The sequence below is a fragment of the Mus musculus genome, chromosome 18 (assembly GCF_000001635.26).
Source record: "Mus musculus strain C57BL/6J chromosome 18, GRCm38.p6 C57BL/6J".
Lineage (NCBI taxonomy): Eukaryota > Metazoa > Chordata > Mammalia > Rodentia > Muridae > Mus > Mus musculus.
The window spans coordinates 71295001-71315425 of NC_000084.6; the positions used below are offsets into that span (position 1 = coordinate 71295001).

At 38.3% G+C, this 20425-nt stretch overlaps 1 protein-coding gene across 2 annotated transcripts in view; it reads right to left on the reverse strand.

Annotated features, from left to right (window-relative positions):
- Positions 1 to 20425, reverse strand: part of Dcc (deleted in colorectal carcinoma) — a 1097616-nt gene that overhangs the window by 41388 nt on the left and 1035803 nt on the right. For both annotated transcript variants that reach the window (XM_006525588.4, NM_007831.3), the window contains exons 26-27: positions 10972 to 11133; positions 4331 to 4543 (exon numbers count right to left, since the gene is read on the reverse strand). In XM_006525588.4, the coding sequence (XP_006525651.1) occupies positions 4331 to 4543; positions 10972 to 11133 (375 nt within the window). The remainder of the gene's footprint in view (positions 1 to 4330; positions 4544 to 10971; positions 11134 to 20425) is intronic.

The window sequence follows — 20425 nt, forward strand, 5'->3', positions numbered from 1 at the left end:
AGACCGTTAACAGACCTCTGTCCTATTTACATGTCAGAACACCAGTTGACAGAAAATTAGTATTTTCCACAATAAACACCAAGTAGGTTAACAGGGTGACAAATACTATATTTAAGAAAAGTTGTCTCATTACATTTTAATAAAGAATAATTTAGGATGATGAGGTCATTTCTGATCAAAATTCATTTATTAAACAAAATCTGTTTTAAGTGAGGACAAGAAAATCTCAAGATGCTTGTTAAAAACACAGGTGGGACTTGACATGAAAGGAAATGTATTTATTGGGAGTTGGTGTAATTTTCCTGCCTACAATTGATTGCAATGTTGGCTCCAAACACACCAAATCCACACATCCTGACTATTTAGTTGTGTGAGTGACTTCTGTGACTGACCCTAAAAATGAAAGCTTTACGACACATGCTCAAGCATATTTGATCTCCCAAAACCTCTGCCTGTGACCAATTCTGTCAGATTGGGACATTTAGGTGACATCTTTAATGGACACCCTCAATGGTGGTTTGAGAGTCTGGTGTTGAAATCTATTGTAGTAATTTATAAAAAGCAGGTTATTGGCTGCTTTATAATATAGCATATTTACTGAAATGGGGCCTGACCAGAAAAAAAATCATGTTACAAAGGGAATACATGATTTCCCAACCAGCCATAAAATATAAATTATACACCTTTTCTGTCTACTGTCATCCATATATACCTACACCTTGTTCTCAATCTGCAGACAAAGTGAAAGACATGCTACAGTGGGCAGGGGAAAAATCAAACTCAATTTTCTATACAATGAATTGTTTTTTGGGTTTGTCATGTCCACTGACATATTGATCACTCAAAGATTGAAAAGATCAGAATGCACTGGGCTTTTATACAGATAAGTAAGTGGAAGCATTATAGGACTCCTTTTGTTTAACAAAGATGCAAGTGCTTAGGAGCCTCATACTATGAATACAACACCGTAAACATCAGTATTTGAGAAACTACATGGTTTTTGCCCATAAAATGATAGTTCCACAGGCCGAATAGGCTGCCGTTCGAACTTATTTAAAATATGTAGAAAGAATCTTTTCTGTACTCTGTGGAAGCATCATTGGTCAGTAAAAAGCAGATGGCTTATCAGCTGAGGTGGGAAATAGAAGGCAGGAGTTCTTGTAGAGAGAGATTGGAACTCTGAGAGTTAGACAGAGACAAGAGATTTTCCCTGATCTCAGAAGAATTCAGATGCATGAAACTGAGGAGAGGCAATCAACTATATGACAGATGTAGGGTTATATAAGTTATTAGCTAGTTGAGGAATGAGCCAAAGCTTATGGGCTAGGCATTTATTTACAAATAATTAAGTCTCCTAGTCATTATTCTGGGAACAAAGAGGCTAGGGTAGGAAATCTCGTGGCTGCATAAGTACTGCTGGTCCTTTTACAGCTAAGAAGAACTTCAGGAGGAAAACTACACATAGAACACACATGCATGTGCACATACACATGCACACCCCCACACCCCCAGCCCCAACACACACATACACACACACACACACACACCATACCCTATCCATGCCCTGTTTTGGTCCTCTGTAAAATTTATATGAAATTTGTAATGTAAAAAGCCCAACATTCCATCAAACATTTTCTATTTAACCTGAAAAGTGTCTAAGTCAAGTCACTAATATGTCCACATCTGTGATTTTCAAGGTGCAATGACTGTTCTGTGGAATCTGTAAAGCCAACACTGTTTTTCACCACCCTGGATGTGAAACTAGAAGGTAGAGAATCACTTCATCACAAGATAAAATTTCAAAAGACACCATAAGGACCCTGGGGTCCATTAAGCTAAATCTCTAACTCAGCATGTGGAGGGGCAAAATGAAGGAATAGCTCTATGCTTGCAGGTAGGCAGAATTCCAGTCATTATGACAACAGACTGCGTCTCTAATTACCACCTACCACAGCAATGCTGCAAAACGCTCTGTGATCCCAGGGAGATTGTTTCTACATACTATGTATTGCCCTATTCCTCATATATAAAGCAGTTGCAAGTACAGCTCTGTAATCTCAGTGGGAGGCAAATTGAGGCTGGGACCCTTAGCACTGCTCATGAAAAACCACATACGGAAAGGAAATCCTATCAAGGAGAGGAGTGCCTTCACTGATGCTAATCGCAATGCTTTCAATGCAGAGGACTTCTCTTTTAGCATATTCTTTAAAAATTAGAGCAATGCCTCCCATTACCATATTCTGAAGTAATTATGTGCAGTAAGTAAAGACAAATTCATTACTAATTACACAGTCTTTTATTGTGAAATCCAGAGCAAAATTATTTGAGGTATTTTCTTTTCTAAGCTGACAACAGAATGACTTTACTTCATCAATCAGTTTGACTAAAGTAATGATTTTCTTGGAATTAGAATTTGTTGAAAGCTCTAAGTATTTCATCTTTTGGGCTAAGAAGCATGTAGTTAATGTCACCACTAATACATTTGTCAGTCTGCTAATTTTCTTTTTCTATTAGAATAAGTAAACAGCAGCCCTTTTAAAAAGCACACTATCTACTCTGTGTCAGGAGCAATGTAGGGAGACTTATTTGAAAATCATGAGGTAAGGCGTTATAAAATGCACAGGAGTCGCAGGCAGACAATAAAGGAGAAACATAAAAGGGAAAGGCATTTAATAATTCCAAAGTGAGGGTAGAGTACATCTCAGAAAGTATGAAGGGAAGATGGCATTTAAAGGAGAATTATGAAAAAAAAATCAAATCAAACCAAGAACTCAAGCCAGAAGGATCAGAAAATAAGAGCGAAGGGGCGGCTTCTGATAAAGAAGTCAAACAAAATGGAAGCAATAGTCAAACAACAAAAGGCTCAGAGTGGACAATAGAGATAGAAGCAAAGTGGCTCTGTTTGTGTGGCATTCCACCAGGTTTTATCTACTTATGATTTGTTGGCATATAGTCTGGGACAGTGCAAGACCCTGATTCTATTCCTAAGGACACAGTACAGTCATTTAGGCTCCACTGTACTAGAGTCTGTTTGATAACATTTTAATGAGAAAACTATAATACCTGATTTAAAAATGCCAGTTCTCTGTTCTACTATCCGTTCCCTGGACACCCAACATTCCTTCTGGTATGTTTGTTATCCCAGAGCATCAGATTTCAGCTTGGTTGCCATAATCTAGATCCCAAATCAAGTGCCATCTCTACTCTATTTGTTTTCCTTTCATTTAAAATAGCATTCAAGGATTATTTGGTAGGAACACATGGCAGAACAAACCACCCATCCCGTTGATTGGAAGTCAAAGATGGGGAAGGAGGAAATGACGAGGGTCTTCTCAGTAAGATGATGATGATGATGATGAAGAAGATGATGATGATTTTGTCTTTTTTCTCAAGGAAATGCTATTACTTAAAAAAATTAAAGAAATCATCTCCTCTGCCATATTTTGGATTTGAATGCCTCCAAAGTTCCTGGATGAAGGCTCGAACCCCAGTGTGGTGATCTTTTGAGGAAGTAGAACTCTAAGAGATGTGTCTAGTGAAAGGTCTTCAGGTTATTGAGTCCATACACTCAAAGGGGACTAGCAGACCCTTGTCATTTTTTTCCTTTCCCATCCTTGAATTCCAGACAATGAGATGGGCAGTTTGCTCTGCCATACATTCCTAGGATGGTTGAGATTCTGCTGCCCTTCCGATAGGCTCAATTAGTCACGAACTAGAACCTTCGAAACTAGGGCCCAAGTAAACTTTTTCTGTTATTTTTAGTGAGAGCATGATGACATTCCTGGCTGACACAAGCTGAGAAAATAACCAACAGTGTCATTGCAGTTTTGTTTCATGATGTTATATAATTAGGCGTCTCTGATATACAATATTAAGCTGCTTTGTTTTCCTTATTAATATATGAATGAAGGTGACATATGGGTTTTAGTACTAAACTCATAATTATATTTTGGATACTTCATTATTTTCTTTTTATATTTTGGGGACATTCGACATAACACTTTTTATATCTGTTTTTGTCATTAAACAAGTTGAACATAAACTGTGAGGCACCAATAAATGCCTACAATATTAGGACCTATGTTTTTTGGTGGTAAAAGCAGCAGGTGAAGAAGTGTTGCCTAGCAGATCTCTAGAGGGAAATAAGTTGTGTCAATTACCCATGTGTCAGCTCCCAGACCTCTTCTCAACCATAAGGAACAAACAGGAGCACAATGAGTGGGCAAGCCACACTGGAAACATACTCAATATCTAGACCTACTCAATGTCTCTTATAAATAAAGTGATCACCCATAAGAACAGCAGCTTGTTAAGTGGTGCGGGTACTTACCTGGCTGAGACAAAAGCGGTGTGTAAGGGACTTTTGGTTCTATTGCACTCATGGGTGGAGGTAGTAATGGGTTAGCAAAGCTGCGGAGTGGATGAGTTGGCCGCACACAGGCTGTGGGGATGGTTCTACTGGGTGCTTCTTCACTGCTCGGATGTTCGGGCTGAGCTGGGGGCAGCATGGGTTGCTGTTGCGTGGTTGGTCCTTCACTCACAGCTGTGGTGGGAATAAGAAAACCAGGTGTCATTTGAGATGAAACTCATTTCCCTCACCTTTCCAGAATCAGTCCAGGGAGAAATGATGAGATCTAGCAATCTCTTCTCTGTTTTATGGGTATTCTTATTCAGCCCTCATGCACCTATGAAATACAATTAGCACAACCCGTTTCAACAGTAGAGACAGCTCCATTAGGACATGGTGTGCCTCATGGGGACACTAACACAATATATTCCTACTAACTATATTGCCTGAACTGTCTGGACCCTGTAATCATAAGCGATGAAGTGAGAAAAGAGTTATCTTTCCCTTTCTAAGTCGTAATGTCAGCGGAATTCAACCGGTTACAGCTGCATTATTATCTACCAGCCAATATGCCAATTTCGCTGCGCTTTAAACATGCCATGTCAACTGTCAAACAAATCAGAGGTACAGGGTGCTCAGAGGCATTGCTAAAAAAAATGATACAAATAATAACCACTATCATTATCTCCCATAACAAAATAGAAGCACATTGAGCTAAAAGTTATATGAGACATGATTTCACTGAAGCAAGTTGCCTGAACTCAGTTATAATTTTTTTCCTCTTTGATAGCATGCCTTGTAATTTTCAGGCAGATATTACTGAGTTGAAGAGGCTTTCCATAGTCATTTGTGACAGCCTTAGGGTGTCTGGACAGCTTTGTATATTGAAATGCACCTTTCCCCCTGGGGAACACAGTTGAATGAGACTAAAATATTTTCAAGGCATTTACTGTTGCTAAGGACAGGGTGCATCAATTTTAAATGTTCATTCATATTCAAAGCCGAAAGGTCCAAGTTAAACCACAGATAAAAAGGGCAGCCTACTAGGAGTAAGTGACGTTGAGTCTACATGAGTATTTCTAGTTATTTATTTCTTAGCAAGATAAGTTTTGGCAAAAAAAAAAAATGGGAAGATACGATATTACTTTCATAATACCTAACTTTGGAAGGGTAATTTTAAGGTGGAATTATTTCAAGATAATAAGTTTTAGGAGATGGTTTTGAGAGGACTCTGAGAATCTCACTAAGGTTAGCAAAGGGCAGAGGAGATAGGGAAAGAATGTGGTAATGCCAAAGGAACAGACTTGAAAGATATAAAGATCAAGGTGTCCTATGAAAGATATGCAGAAGTGACACATCCTCTGGAAGTATTTTTATTCATCCTTTTTTGCTTCAGACTGGGGTCAGAGGTCCTCCGGATGAGAGAACAGCCTGTGGGAACCATCCTTTCGAGGTGGAGGTAGAAGATGCACAGTTGGCTGAGAAAATGAGAGCAATCAGAACTCAAAATCTGATGAAACTTTGTCAGTCTTCAAACAGGGAACCTCCAGTAAAACAGCCAACTGTCAAACCTCCCATGTAGTTCTCACAACAAACTAAATGGCTCCCATAATCGAAAGGGGAGAGAAATGTCTTTCTATAGGATCAGATTGTGTCCTGGGATGTTTGAAAGTTTAATTTTACAAAAAGAGAAAATATTAGGTTTTACTTTGGACTTGTGTTTAATCTGAAGAAGAAAGTGACCAAAGTTTGATTTTTTTTCTAAATAAACATTTAATAATTTAGCTACTTCTAAAGCTGAGCATGTTTCCCCCTTAGCTTCAGAGTGATGTCAGAGTTGTTCCCTTACTCCTGGTCCTTCACGGAGGCTCACTTTAAGGATGGTACCCTTGTTTCCACTTCCTTCAAACCAAAAGGAATTCATTTCAGTGCTAGATTGTAGGAAATAACTAGAATACTACGTGCTCTTTCAAAAATGTCCCCAGAGATGATTCTCAGAATGGTTTTTATAACACTAACTTATGAGGACAGAGAAAGAAATGTCACATTGCTCTTCTTACAATTGCTTTTAGGTAATTATCTCTATGGAATACACCCTGTGACTAATCCATATTTGTTCCTAGAACTCCCTCAGCACTGAAGAAATAACAGGGGGCTTTGAATGTCTACATCCCCTTTTATTTCTTTTTCTTTTCTTTAATTCTTTTCTTTCACTGGTACTTTGGACATGATATGTTCATAATAAGGTATTATTGTATTCCAGAGTTTAATAAAATTTGCATACGTCTTTCTTTAAGAATTTGAAATTCTGTGTCTTATTTTGACAAAACCTTTGTATGTCGTGTGAATGTATGGATTGTAATGAATTTTACTGAAAGTAGTGAGTTTGAGGTCCTAAAGAAAGTGGAGGGCAATTGGCTAACTGAAGTGCCTATTCACGCATCAAAGTGCATGCTGGTCTCCGGGCACACTCAGTGTCTGTGGCTCCTCTCGACTCCTCTCACTCCTTGAACCTTCCCAGCTCACGGGCTTCCCTTCTTCCAGGTTCTTATTGCTATATAACCTTGCCATTTCAGCCCTGCACTCTCTTGCTCTTGTATCTCAGTCCTCTTCTCCTTCTCTCGTCCCGCAACCCCTACTTCTCCTCTAATGGCTCCATCCATTCTGCTGATTATGTTCCGTCTTCTACTCTGGATGCTTCTGGCTGTGCTCTCCTTCATATGTACAATACAAACCTTTCTTTCAACCATCCCTTTGAGCGTCATGCCCTCCCTTTACCCATTGAGGGCATCCTTATTCACTTTTGCTCTGGCCACTTGTTTTCATCAGCATCAATGAGAGGTAAAATTCTTTCTATTCCTGGTCCTGCCTCTCAGGCCTTCCAGCTGTCTAACATTATTCCAAGTGGGATCACCATGATGTGGCCCTAAGTGGTCCATAGCCTTGGTCTCGTTCATCCTTAGTAACTCACATGAGCACAATGTGAAGCCTGATATGTGAGTAAGAAGGCCCATGTGTAGGAAATAAAATAGGAATAGAATAGAGTCCATAAGAGACAAGTTGTTTACATGGACAAGAGTTTTTCACAGGTAATTGATAATTCTTGAATCTTAAGAAAATGCTTTCAGAGTTGGCTGATATTTAAAGCAGCAAAATCCTCAAAGAAACAGCTTGGGGGCTGGTGAGATGGCTCAGTGGGTAAGAGCACCCGACTGCTCTTCCGAAGGTCAGGAGTTCAAATCCCAGCAACCACATGGTGGCTCACAACCATCCGTAACGAGATCTGACTCCCTCTTCTGGAGTGTCTGAGGACAGCTACAGTGTACTTACAATAAATAAATAAATAAATCTTTAAAAAAAAAAAAAAAAAAAAAAAAAAAGAAACAGCTTAGCAGTTGGTCCAACAGGGAAGTGCTGCATCATGGATGTGCCCATTTGGCCAGTTCAGACACCAGCTCCAGGACATCAATTTGAAACAAATTGTCTCAGTGGCTTGGCATTTATCTGTGTGAAGAGCCCCCAAAGCAAAGAAAAGCTCCGTTCAGCCCCAGGATACAGCTGCCTGGCAATTCAGAGCAAAGTGAGAAGCAAATGGGTGTCAGCAAGGCACTCATTTTCAAATGATGAAATAGTCAGAATTCATTGTACAAATAGCATACAATTACACAGTAGAGTCAAATCTCAAGGTACTTTATAATAATTAATGTCAACATTCAAAACACTTGCTACGGAGTAACTGGCAGAAATACTGCAAAAATGGAAATGAGGATTTTTCTTCTATCTGAAAACTGCAGAGGTTGATGGAATTACAGCCCACCAACAGCACGAAGCAGATGCCGAGGCATGAACACCTCCTCTTGGAACCTTGTTTACACATTAATCTTGGAAGAACCACATTATGAACTAATCCTTAGGAACCTAGGTCCTCATAGCCTGTGATGTCTCAAAAACACCCCTAGGGGAAACAAATGAACATTTCTACGTGCTCCTGATTTTTATCCGACACAAATTCCACTTGGTAGTCAACTTCCAGTTGGTGGAGGAACTGGAACAGAAAACCAGCATGGGCTACTCTGTGTAGCATCCTCACTATGGCAATGACAGTATGGAAAGCTCTTATACTCCTCTTCCCTAGACTGGTCTAATGGATGAGCAAAATGAGAAATGGAATTGTTATGATGAGGAGAAAGAAAGCTTGATCCAAGACTGCCTGTTTGGGAGATTGTCAAAGAACAGGACTGGTCTCCTGGGGCAGCAGCTTATAATAAACAGCAGTTCATGATAAGAGTGGTTCTGCAGTTATACAGATGGGATTATTTGTCCATCAATCTGGAAATGTGTGGAATGTAAATGTTATTACCGGCCTCCCCTTTCCTTAAGAAACAATCAGGCTTCGGGGGTGGGGTTATAGCATTTCCTGACTTAAGAATTTCCAGGATTTTAAGAGAGCTATAAAGAAGTGGAACCTCCACACTTGGCCACATGAACTTTATCTTTCCCCGTGTGCCCTTCTTTGATCCTCAAGGGCACTAATAAGGCAGCACTACCCAGAGCCTTGGAGTGTTTTCTGCTTGAGGGAGAAGAGGGGTGTTTAGTGATCTGCAAGGCCTGTAGAAACCAATATCAAAGAGCTGGATGTTAACCACCATTGACAGCAACTTAAGAGAATATTTTGTTTTCTAGCAAAGGGAACATTTATCCATCCTTTTTCTTTTCCAGGCAATTGCTTGAAGCACATTTGATGTTACTTCTTTTGAATTGCGTGTATTTTGTTGAGAACGACTTGCTGAACGAATGAACATATACATTTTAAAGCAAGGTATAAACCATGGCCAGGGATAGAATTTTCACTGCCTGGTGATTTGGATGAAGTTCAAAAATTATACAGGAGGAATTTGCCAAGAAAGCATTGTTTACATAAGCACACAATTGTGCAATTGTGCTGGTAGATTATTTCCTATTATACTATAGGATTGCCTTTATTTGCTAAATCCCATTGCTCGAGGACAAAACGAACTCTGTTAAAGAGTGTGAATGTTTTGAATGATTAACTAACTTCTACTGTACTTCATTATTTGGTGTTTACAGAAAAACAGGTGGAAGGCACAGAAGACTCCCATATAGTCCCTGGATTCCACACGTCTGTCCTCATTACCAAAATAGAGTTGAGAAGAGGGAATTTCTTTTAATCATAAACAAAAACAAAACAAAAACAAAACAAAACAAAACATTTCTTAATATCTGCATTTTTTCATTAAAATTAAACTTTTGAATATTTATCCCAAGATTCAATAAGAGACGATGTCACATCCTACATTAGCTCAAGAGAAAAAATGGGGCGGGGAGGGCTTGGGGCAGGTGAGATGAATACACTTGTAGAGCATTCTTACAAAAATTGGAAACAAAGGGATTAGTTGGTCAGAAGAAATACTTTCTAGTAGGAAAAGCACTGAGCTTTGGTTGGTGCCAGCCGTGCCAGAAGGACCAGAGCAAAGTTGTGTCACAGATGCCTCTTCAATGTCCCTTTAAGGTCCTAAGATACAGGCAGAATAAAAAGAGTGCAGTAGAATATCATCAAATGGAGGGAGTTCAGTTCAGGAACAAAGAAGGGACTTGTGGGCTTGGGTTTTATTTTAAAGTAGACTCCCATGCGTAGCTGTTTTGAAATTTAGAACTTTCTAGCTGCTGGGCTTCCCGCATGCCTCCCACCTTCCTCCTGTTCCTGTGATTTTGGAGTTTTTTTCTCCCCTGAGATTCGGCACACAACTCTATTTGCTCGATGTGATGTGCAGCAAGAGAAGGGAAATGAATCTAATTCTCGCCTGGCAGATTTTTGATGCCTTTTAATTCTAACCTTGCTACATTTGGACGATTTATGATTTCTTAGAGCTGCCCCTGTTGAGTTGGGAAAAATATAGCTTACCTCACGAAGATATTTTATTGCTGTGCTATCATATCTATTACAAAACCTCCTCTTGCACATGAGCTGCTGAGTCACCTGTTCTTAACTAAGAGATGAAAGCCATAAAATCGATTTAAAGATGCTGTGCTCAAAGGAGGGGAGAGGAATCAAATGGCACGGGAGAAATCACCGCGTGGATATGAAAGCTTTGCTCTTCCTCCGTTCTTGCTCTCTCTAATAAATGGCATTTTGTTCTAGCGTTCACTCCCCTCCAAAACTTGAAAAAGTCCTGCTTAAACAATTAAAAAAATTGCTAGGGACTCATCAAGTATTTGTTCACTGGGACTAGGTAGAGGTTTTTTAATTTAACTAACAGATACTAGACAGAATGTTCTGAAAAACAACCTTTGATTTATAACTTCCTGGTTAGCAGGGTATTGTTTTGAAACATCTACTACCTCATTGTGTAAAGGAGCCATATGCTCTTTATTGCCCACCAGAGACATTTATCTGTGTTGTCTGCTGTGGAAAGGGTCCTAGGGAATTGCGCTAACAAACTGTTGCTAGGACCTGAGTGTTCAATGTGTTGAGTAGGAAAATTCCTGTACCAGGGTCACAGGCACTGAGTCTTTCCAAAGAATAAGGAGACCAAAATGATACACGGAGGTGATGTTGCTGTTACTAACATTTGTCATGATAAAATGGAAAGAAAATGCATTACACTGAGTTCTTCCTGCTCCAAAACCTCGGTCCACAGACAGCGTTGGGAATGGTACTGGCCGGAGAGTGAACTGTGGATGCGGGTATCCACATGTGGGAGATGGGAGGATTCCTGGATACTGGGCACTTTCTAGTGTTGGTACAGGGATGGCACTCACAACAGCTGCAAAAGAAAAAAAAATTAGTTATATTTAAAAAAAATCCATGTATTCTCCTGGCACACATTAAAGGAAATGAATAAGTTTTTAAAAGTTTAATATTCTCCATGGTTTCACTGACATTCTCTTAATACTTCCTGGAAACTTCCTTCTTGCTGGAGAACAGAAAGTTTATTTTGAAAACACCCCATTATGGCCCATCTCCTTCCAGCTTGAAAACTGCCATGGCTCTGAGAAAATGATTAAGTTATAGTAGAGGCACCCCATACTCCAGCATTTGTATCAGGTTTTTTTTTTTATTTGCCTTTCTTCCAAGGAGAAACAAAGAACAAAATAAATGTTAGGCTGTGACACACTTACAGGGGGTTGGGAAATATGATTTAATCCTGGAAATGAATGTATGGCTGTCCAGAGGCTTAATGCACACACACAATCTCAGGGGCACTCTCTGTCCCCATAACCAGGGTTTATCTTTAGTCAAACTCCTTGTAACACTCAAAGTTAACCAGATGAGTGCACAGTATATAAAGGTAACTGAATGTTACCTGAGAGTACCAACAGTGAATTTATTCTGACTGAAACCCACAGAAAAGCACTTGGTCCATGTCTTGATATTGAGACAGTCTTGTTCAGTGTCATTGTTCAAAGGGTAGTCAACTGTATTATTTCATGATATATTTATTACACTTATAGTAAAGCTTAATATTTAATCATTGAGTTTACCTTATAAAGCAGTGAGTAATTGGTAATCATTGATTATCAAAAAGCATGGACTTTATTTAAACCAGCTATTGGAATGGTTTGTTTGGGTAGCAAATGAAAAAAGAGATAAATAGGAAGGACCTGAATGCTGTTAGGGGAGGTGGCAGAGGTCTAGTGTAAACGGGAGAGCATGTCCAGCTGAAAACACGTCTTGGAACTTCAGAGTGAACAAACCCCAAGCTGAGCCCTGTGAGAAAATGGGAGAGGGGAGCCTAAAAGCCAGGTGGGTAAAGAGTAAATGGAAGTTTCCCCTTGGTCAAATAATCAAAATTGCTGGATTATATAAGGACAGTCAACTGGGGAAGAGCAGCCCTACCCAGCCCCTGGGATGGAGAAATTTAGGGTAGGGGTAAGGTATAACAGGCAGGAGGGCTCTGTGACAGCTAGGGATGGAGAGATGGAGGGAAAACCTGGCAGCCAGGGTCAGCTTTGATACATTAAATAGGTACCTCAGCCATTTGTCTAGGGCTTAAGATCTAACAGGTAGCATGTACCAGTCTCTAATATTAAAGTTACCTTTTTTTTTTTTCTTTCTGAGACAGAGTTTCTTTGTGTAGCCCTGGCTGTCCTGAAACCAGTCTGGCCTTGAACTCAGAAATCTACCTGCCTAAGCTTCCCAAGTGTTGGGATTAAAGGTGTGCACCACCACTGCCCGGCAAGTTACCTTCTTTTTACAAAGGATTATTTAGTTACATTGTAATGACATCTCTGGATTTGTGTGCCTATTTTTGCACATTTCCCAAAGGGAAGCCTTTTCTTTTATTAAAATTACATTCTTCACTTTATTAATAATGTCACTACAATAGGAACAATTTTTAGTATACTACTAAGCCACTGGACAGAAAAGTTTTCAAGTCTATTGATATTTGCTTCCTTATTCTTGGTCCAGTTAATGTTCATGTGTCTTCTAGAAGGTGCAAACATAAATAACTTGTATAAATAACAATTTATCATAGTCAGAAAGTTTCTACAACTGATTTTCAACCAAAATAAAGGAAGACTACATCTAGATATGAATGACACACTATAGAAAAGGCTCTGGGTAAGAATTCACACAGAGTGCATTCTTCATGTGCCTTTGAAGGTGTTTAGATTGAGTGACTGAAAAACATATATGTAGTTATATGTAGATTAGTCATAGTTTAGGGTTTTTGTCAACATAAGGAAAACATTGAAATACAATTGGTATCACTAGTATTATGCATACTTGGATATGTGTGTGTGTGTGTGTGTGTGTGTGTGTGTGTGTGTGTGTGTGTGTGTATAAAACTGTAGATGAAGTAGCCTCTTTTATGTCATTAGTAATGAAATTCCAATAAAACTTAAACTTTCTTATAGCAAAATGAAAAGCCTAATTGTAACATTAATGCCAAAAAATTAAAAAACAAAACAAATCAAAACCCCTAGCAAGAACAACTGTAACACTTAAAACTTAGAACAGAGACTCAGGAGAGATGTAAGTATAAAATAAAATCATAATTTATAGCTATTAAATACTTCAAAAATGGATGATCAAGAAGAGGTGCAGATGGGGGAATAACTCCGTTTTCTTTAAGGGGCTGTCCACTGGGAGTACAACCACACTCCAGTGAGTATATGGACAACACAGATTAAACTGTACTCTTCCTCCTCCTCCTCTTCCTCCTGTTCCTCCTCCTCTTCCTCTTCCTCCTGTTCCTTTTCCTCCTTCTCTTCCTCCTCCTCCTCCTCCTCTTTCTCTCTTTCTCTTTCTTTCTCTCTCTCCCTCCCTCTCTCTCTTTCTTTCTTCCTCTTCCTCTTCTTTCTCCTTCTCCCCTTCCCCTTCCTCTTCCTCTTCTTTTTCTTCTTCTTCCTCTTCCTCTTTTGTGAAGCAGGGGAGGTCAGAAGGGTAGTGGGGCTGACTTGGGAGTACTGGGAAGTGATGATACGGTTTGGATATACGATGTGAAATTCCCAAATAATCAATAAAAATATTGCTGGAATTAAAAGGCCCTAAGTCTCAGAAATTAGTGATGTTTGCATACGATTTGGGGGCAGTAGGGAATTTGAGATACTCAATCAAGAATAAAGCTTCATAATACAAAGCCTTGCAAAAAGGACAACCTTGCCATGCATTCCAGGAAGGATGATGGTGAAGAGTGAATCAATAGCAATTTTATGCAGAAGTTCAAGTTGTACCAAAGCATGTAAAATGCAAAATGAGGGGTTGGAGAGATGGCTCTCGGGGGTTAAGAGCACTGGCTACTCTTCTAGAGAACTAGCATTCAGTCTTTAGCACTCACATGGCAGCTCACACCTGCCTGTAACTCCAGACCTAAGGGATCTGACACACTCACACAGATATATGTCCCGGTAAAACACCAATGCACATAAAATTTTTTAAAAAATGAATAAACATTGAATTGTTTCTTTAAAAAATGGAGAGGCAAAAATGCACCAGTTTTCTACATTATTTTAGAAAGATCTTTAAAAAGCATTTGAGAAGAATGAATGGCAATGTCTCCATAAACTCTCTGCATAAATTTGTGATTGTAGAAAACACACATGCTGACAGTTACAGAAAAAGGCAAACTTTAAAATGAACTTTAAAATTTTAAACAAAGAACAAGATTAAAGCCAGATGGAAGCCTCAAGAATTACTATACTAACATATACTAACAATGGAAAGTTATAATTTTGTTATTCTTTGTGTATCTCAGGAAATAGTGATGGGAAAAGCCTCATTTATTCAGGTGAGTCATAAAAGAACTTTCTAGTCTGTTATTTGTATTTTTGATATTTGAACCCGTTGAAGAAGTTTGAGGTCATCAGTCATATTATTTCATGTCTTTGAGTGAATAGTTACCATAGTAGTACTGCTACTCATAACACCAGTAAAAAACAGAATGAAGGCATTTGTGAACAAAACAAACATAAAAGAATATGAAATCTCATTACGTGGTTCAAAATCTTAGTGTTTGAAGCAGTTAATTTGGTTTTGTTTTTGATCTGATTGATCAATCAGACTGTCATTGATCAGCCATCAAATCTTATTGGTGGCTTACAGTTAATTTGCATTGACTATTTTTATTTATATGTTATTGTTGCAACAATCATCTTTGATACAGGTAAGACCCCTCCCTTCAACTGTACATAACTTCTGAACAATGTTATAAGATTATTATAATTCTATTAATAATTTTATGAATCAATATCTAATGCCTCATTTGAAAGAAGAGATTTATAAAGATCTTCTGGTATGAGAACAAATAAATGCATAGAGAAATTAAAAGAAATCAACAAGCTATAGAATCTTGGTAGGGAAATTGAGACAACCAATGAGAGACTGAGATTATGTTCCAACCCCTCAGGCCTTTATGGCCCAAGACGTTTGCTTTTCATTTAGGCTCACTATGGTAGAAAACTTTTGCAAACATGAAAAGTTTTGACAAATAATACATCTATTCTGTTTTTACATGTCAAAAAATGCTTATTGTCTTAATTCCTGATACAGCCAAAGACGTTTAGTAAATCACAGCTTTGGTTTTAAGATATTTTGACCATTGATTAATTTTTTGAAAATATTTTTTAAAATGATTTATTGTATTCTACTTGTGTGCACATCATTGTGTAGGTATGTGTATAAGAGTGCTGTTCTCTCTGAATAGACAGAAGCCAGAGTGTCAGATTCACCCTTGAACTATACTTATAGACCTTTGTGAATCACACAATGTGTAAGTGCTGGGAGTTGAGCTTACATCCTTTACACTGTAAATTTTTCACTGTGGATCTGTCACATTAGCTCCTATGGCTAATCCTTGAAGACACCAGAAGTTGTTGACATTTATTTGTAAAACAATTAGTACAAAATCATCACTCTAGCGGGGACCTGGAGTTCCACGTTCATAATGACATCTACTCAGGAAGCAGAGATTGGAGGACCTTAAGTTTGAGGACAGTCTGGACTACGGAAGGAAATCAAAACTATCCCAGGCAACTTAGTGGAACCTTGTTTCAAAATAAAAAGCGAGGACCAGGATGAAGTGGAAATCTTTGGTTTCCTTGGACACTCAGTTGTGTCATGTGTTGTTTTTTCTGGAAACTGTCTTATGGGAGGATGTTTTGTTGAGACCAGACACATGGTGCTTTTCTGGAAGATGCCTGGAAAAGGACATGTGATGTTTTACTGGAGCAGATACTTGAGAGGACATATAATGTTTGGAAAAAATCCCAACAGCAAAGATCAGAATCACCTCAAAACAACCATTTCTAAACAGGTCCACATCCCTCTTTGTCCTATTAACCTTTTCCCTCCACTATCTCTGAAGGATGATGGGCTAGAAGGCACACTAAAGCATTTAAGAACCGTTATTAAAGTAGGTTGCGAAAAATCTAAGTTTACACTGGGGCTATATAACTCAATGGTAGTATGCTTGTCTACTACCATGCAGAAATACCTGGGTTAAATTAATTAATACCTCAGTGTGTCTTGTTTGGTGTGTGTGTGTGTGTGTGTGTGTGTGTGTTTGTGTGTGTAGACCATATGAACCTAATATAAGTTGAATAAAATATCATTTACTGAAGTTTCTTTCATTATTTTACCATAAAAATATTAGCTTTCAAAGACAGAAGCATATGTGCATTTGTTTACACACACACACACACACACACACACACACACACACACACATGCACACACGTACATACTCTCTCACACCGGGACACACAGCATTTTTAGTATTCACTAGACTATTTATGTACAACAGCTCAAGGAGCAATACTATCTTTCAGTTTCAATAAATCTCCACTTCTGTGGCCAAATATGACAAGAAGTCTCTTCTGACACAGCTTGCTGGCAATTGAATTTATGTGTGACACTGATGCACGGGGAGTTTTCAAGTAGAAATTTCCTCAGCAAATACATAGCTCCATGAACAGGCACTGTGGCATTTGGGAACTTTTACAACCATCTTAAAAATGTTATCACTAAGTGAAACCTACAGGAACTCTACTGTGAAGACTTGAATTTAGTGCTGTAAGTTTTAAGAACCAAATCTTCTCTAGATATTTCTCAACATGATACATGACTGAATTGAGAGGTTTGTTTAAGGAGAACAGGGGAGAAATATAACAGTAAAAATAATATGTTCGAGTGAAACTATTTCTCCTGCTGCCTCTTTTGATGATAACGTGTCTGCAATGACCTATCTATAATCTGGAAGATTTGAACATTTAGTGTTGATTGTCCTCAATAGTAAGTATTCTAACCTATCTCTGATGCTCAGATTTTCATTGATAAAAAACATATCACAACTGGCCCTTGCCTGCATACTCTCCAGTGCCTGCTTTGCAGTTAGACTAAACCTTCTGTCAAAAGGCCAAATCTTTGAGTGCAACTATCTGGGTTCAGTGCTTAGGTTTGTCACCTGTTAGTGACCACCTAAGGTGGTCCCTGATGTCCCTGCTCTATGACACCTTCCTTCAGCTTCTCCTGTGATTTATCCCAGGTTGGTCTATGACTATGAGAATTGTGGGAGTTGGCATTTTAGCCAAGACTAGGCTAAAAAGATTTTCATCTCTCTTCCATTCTTGCATATTCACCCACGTTTTCTTGGTCATCACAGACAGCACGGGGCATGTAAGGCAAGTGCTGAGTCTTTAGGTGATGTTGGCCAAATTATGAAGGAAATGGTGTAGAGGTGCAGGGTTGGGACTCAGCCCAAATGTCTGTGAGAAATTTTGTAAGATAGCTTATGATTCTGAGCCAGAAGCATTTACTTTAAATGTTCTTGCTTCCTGGCACTCAGAAACAATAGATAAAATAAGTGGATATTATTTTATGGAGATAAATTTGTGGTAATTTATTGGATATGATAATATGCAAACAAGTGAAACATTTAAGATATGCTGGGTTCCTCATTTGTAAAATGGAGAGTTTATCAGTGTCAACAGTCAAGTTCAATTGTCACGGTCACGAGGACTGTCGACGCTGCTGTTTGAACCTGAAGGGCTTATGACGGCGTGTGACTTTGAGAGCAGAAGGAAAAGTTGTTTTCCTTGTGGGTGAGAAATACCAGAACGAGGATGACAGAATGTTTTTTGGATTCAAGTTGTGGAGGTTTCATTTGCGAGCTAAGGGAAGACCATTTGTCTTGCTAGTTGTGGCTGGCACACTCTTAGTGCACGTGAGACACCTTACACAAGATGAGGTATGCTCTGTAGTCTCTGGTTACTGCCTGCCACGGCACGTGCATCATAGGGTATGCAGTATCTGAATGTAATCGATGCCCCCTATCATCTCCTCAACCTTTATGTTCTTCTATTAGGAATTTCATCTGAGGTCTTTTTTGTTGCAATGCAGCTATATAACCCACAAATGTCTAATAGTTGTGAATTTATAAATATACATAGATGGGGATTAATATGGATAAATATAACAACTATAACAATTATACAGAAAAGAAAAGAATTCATCATTTCATTTAAATGTCCCAGAACCTGGGTTATTTATCTTGCTCTAGATGACTCCTTCTCTATGTCTAACTGTAGATCGAGATCTTTAGTGATACTGTAGCTAGACCAATAGAACTCCACTTTGGAAAAATCTTATTTTTCCTTGAAGCTATATTTCATTTTTCAAGTTTCTTCAGTTCACTCTTAGTGAATTCTTCAGACAACTGACATGGGAGTCTCTTGGTGAAGGTTCCAGAAAGCTAAGATTCAATAAGTAGCCCTTAAGCTATCATAAAAGTAAACTGTAGTCCCTTACTTTCTTGATACTTTTTACCATATCCTACACTATGTTTCTGAGCTATCCTTTTTATATTAAAGGTTGCTTTGTATTGTGTTCTCTTATCAGATACTTATATTAGAAGTAGAAAAAAATGAAAAAAGAGGATTTTATCCACTAAACTACCTTATATTAATACAATTAGAGTTGTATTACTTATGTGATGTTGCAGCTCATGTGCTACACTCTTCCTCTACACCAAAGTTTAGAGAGGAAAGTGAGCTGGAGATGGCCACACATACAGTTACATACAATTGTGCATACAGTTTTAGAGCTGTAAAGAGACTCCTGCCAAACAACAGAAGCTAAGTACCTTTTTGTCACTTCTTGATCACAGTATGCATCAAAGACTACTAGCATTAAAGTGCAGAAGGCCATCTCCAACTTAGCACCATTTGGGATACCTCTAGAGGATAATTCCAACTCACCCAAGACCTTCATTAAGCAGTATCGCAAACTTCACTTCTTCCTTACCATAGTCTCACAAGCCCTCACTCTCACTAGTATTATTCAGGAAGGTCTTCACTGATCTACCCCCTGTCTTCTCATTCTATAGTAACAGCCTGTCTACAGGAAAACCAAGCACATGACTTGATTTGGCTCTGTAACTGCTTTTATTGCAGTAAAAACCAATGGCATTAAAATACTACTTTAGCTACTGTAATAATTGTTGCCTTTAGCATACACCTAATGGGCAAAACCACTGGTGAGCCAAACCTTTTGGACTGTTGACCAAGTTTCACACTGTCATCAGGGGACTTTGCTGACAACTGTTTGGAGGCTCATATGGAACAATGAAAAGCAAAGTATTTTCAACCCATAGGTGTAATCTTGATGAACCAGTAGAGATTGCTCACCCACTAAATAAAATGCAACTCTCTTTTACTTTTAAATATCTTAAACACAACATCTGATTAATTTATATTTTTCTAACAAGCAATTCTTTTGGCCACAGTGGTATGGTAGTTTGAATGATAAATTCTCCTCTTAAGATTAGATATTTGGTTTTCAATTTCAGGGCTCTTTGGGGGAGGCTATGGGAGACCCTTTAGGTGGTGGAGCTATGTTGGAGGAAGTATGTCATCGGGGTGAAAGTTCATAGTCTTGTCATACTTCAAGTTTCCTCAGGTGCCTGTTTCAGCAGACATACTTTGCTACTATTATGCTCTCTCTCTCTCTCCCTCTCTCTCTCTCTCTCTCTCTCTCTCTCTCTCTATATATATATATATATATATATATATATATATCAGCAAACCAACTCTTTTTTCTATATGTTACTTTTTGTAGTGGGGTTTTATAAAAACAATCTATAACTACTTAACATGGTAAGAAATGTGAATAAAAAAGACAAGTAACCTCAGAAAAATAAGATATCCTAAGCAGAACAACAACCATATGGATCTATATCTAGAAATTAAAATAATGCTATAGTTTTGGTTTATATATAACTTGATAACAGAGTTTAGACCTCAACAAAACCAAGTAAATGCAGAGGGGCTATCAGAAAATTTTATATTCTGTACTGCATGAATTCATAAATCTACTAAGGTACAACTTATAAATTTTAGCATTATAAGGTTACCTAATATATTTGCCAAACACAATAGATGTATTTAGGATATTTTATTTATCAAATGCTTATGAATTTATTCTGGAACTGACTATGGTCACATATTGAAGTAATTACCTTTTATTGGGTATAATTTTACCAAGGCATAATTTTCAAGGAACAAGTAATGATTCAATGTGAAAATATTTTTAAAAATAAATACCCTGTTGTGTCATGT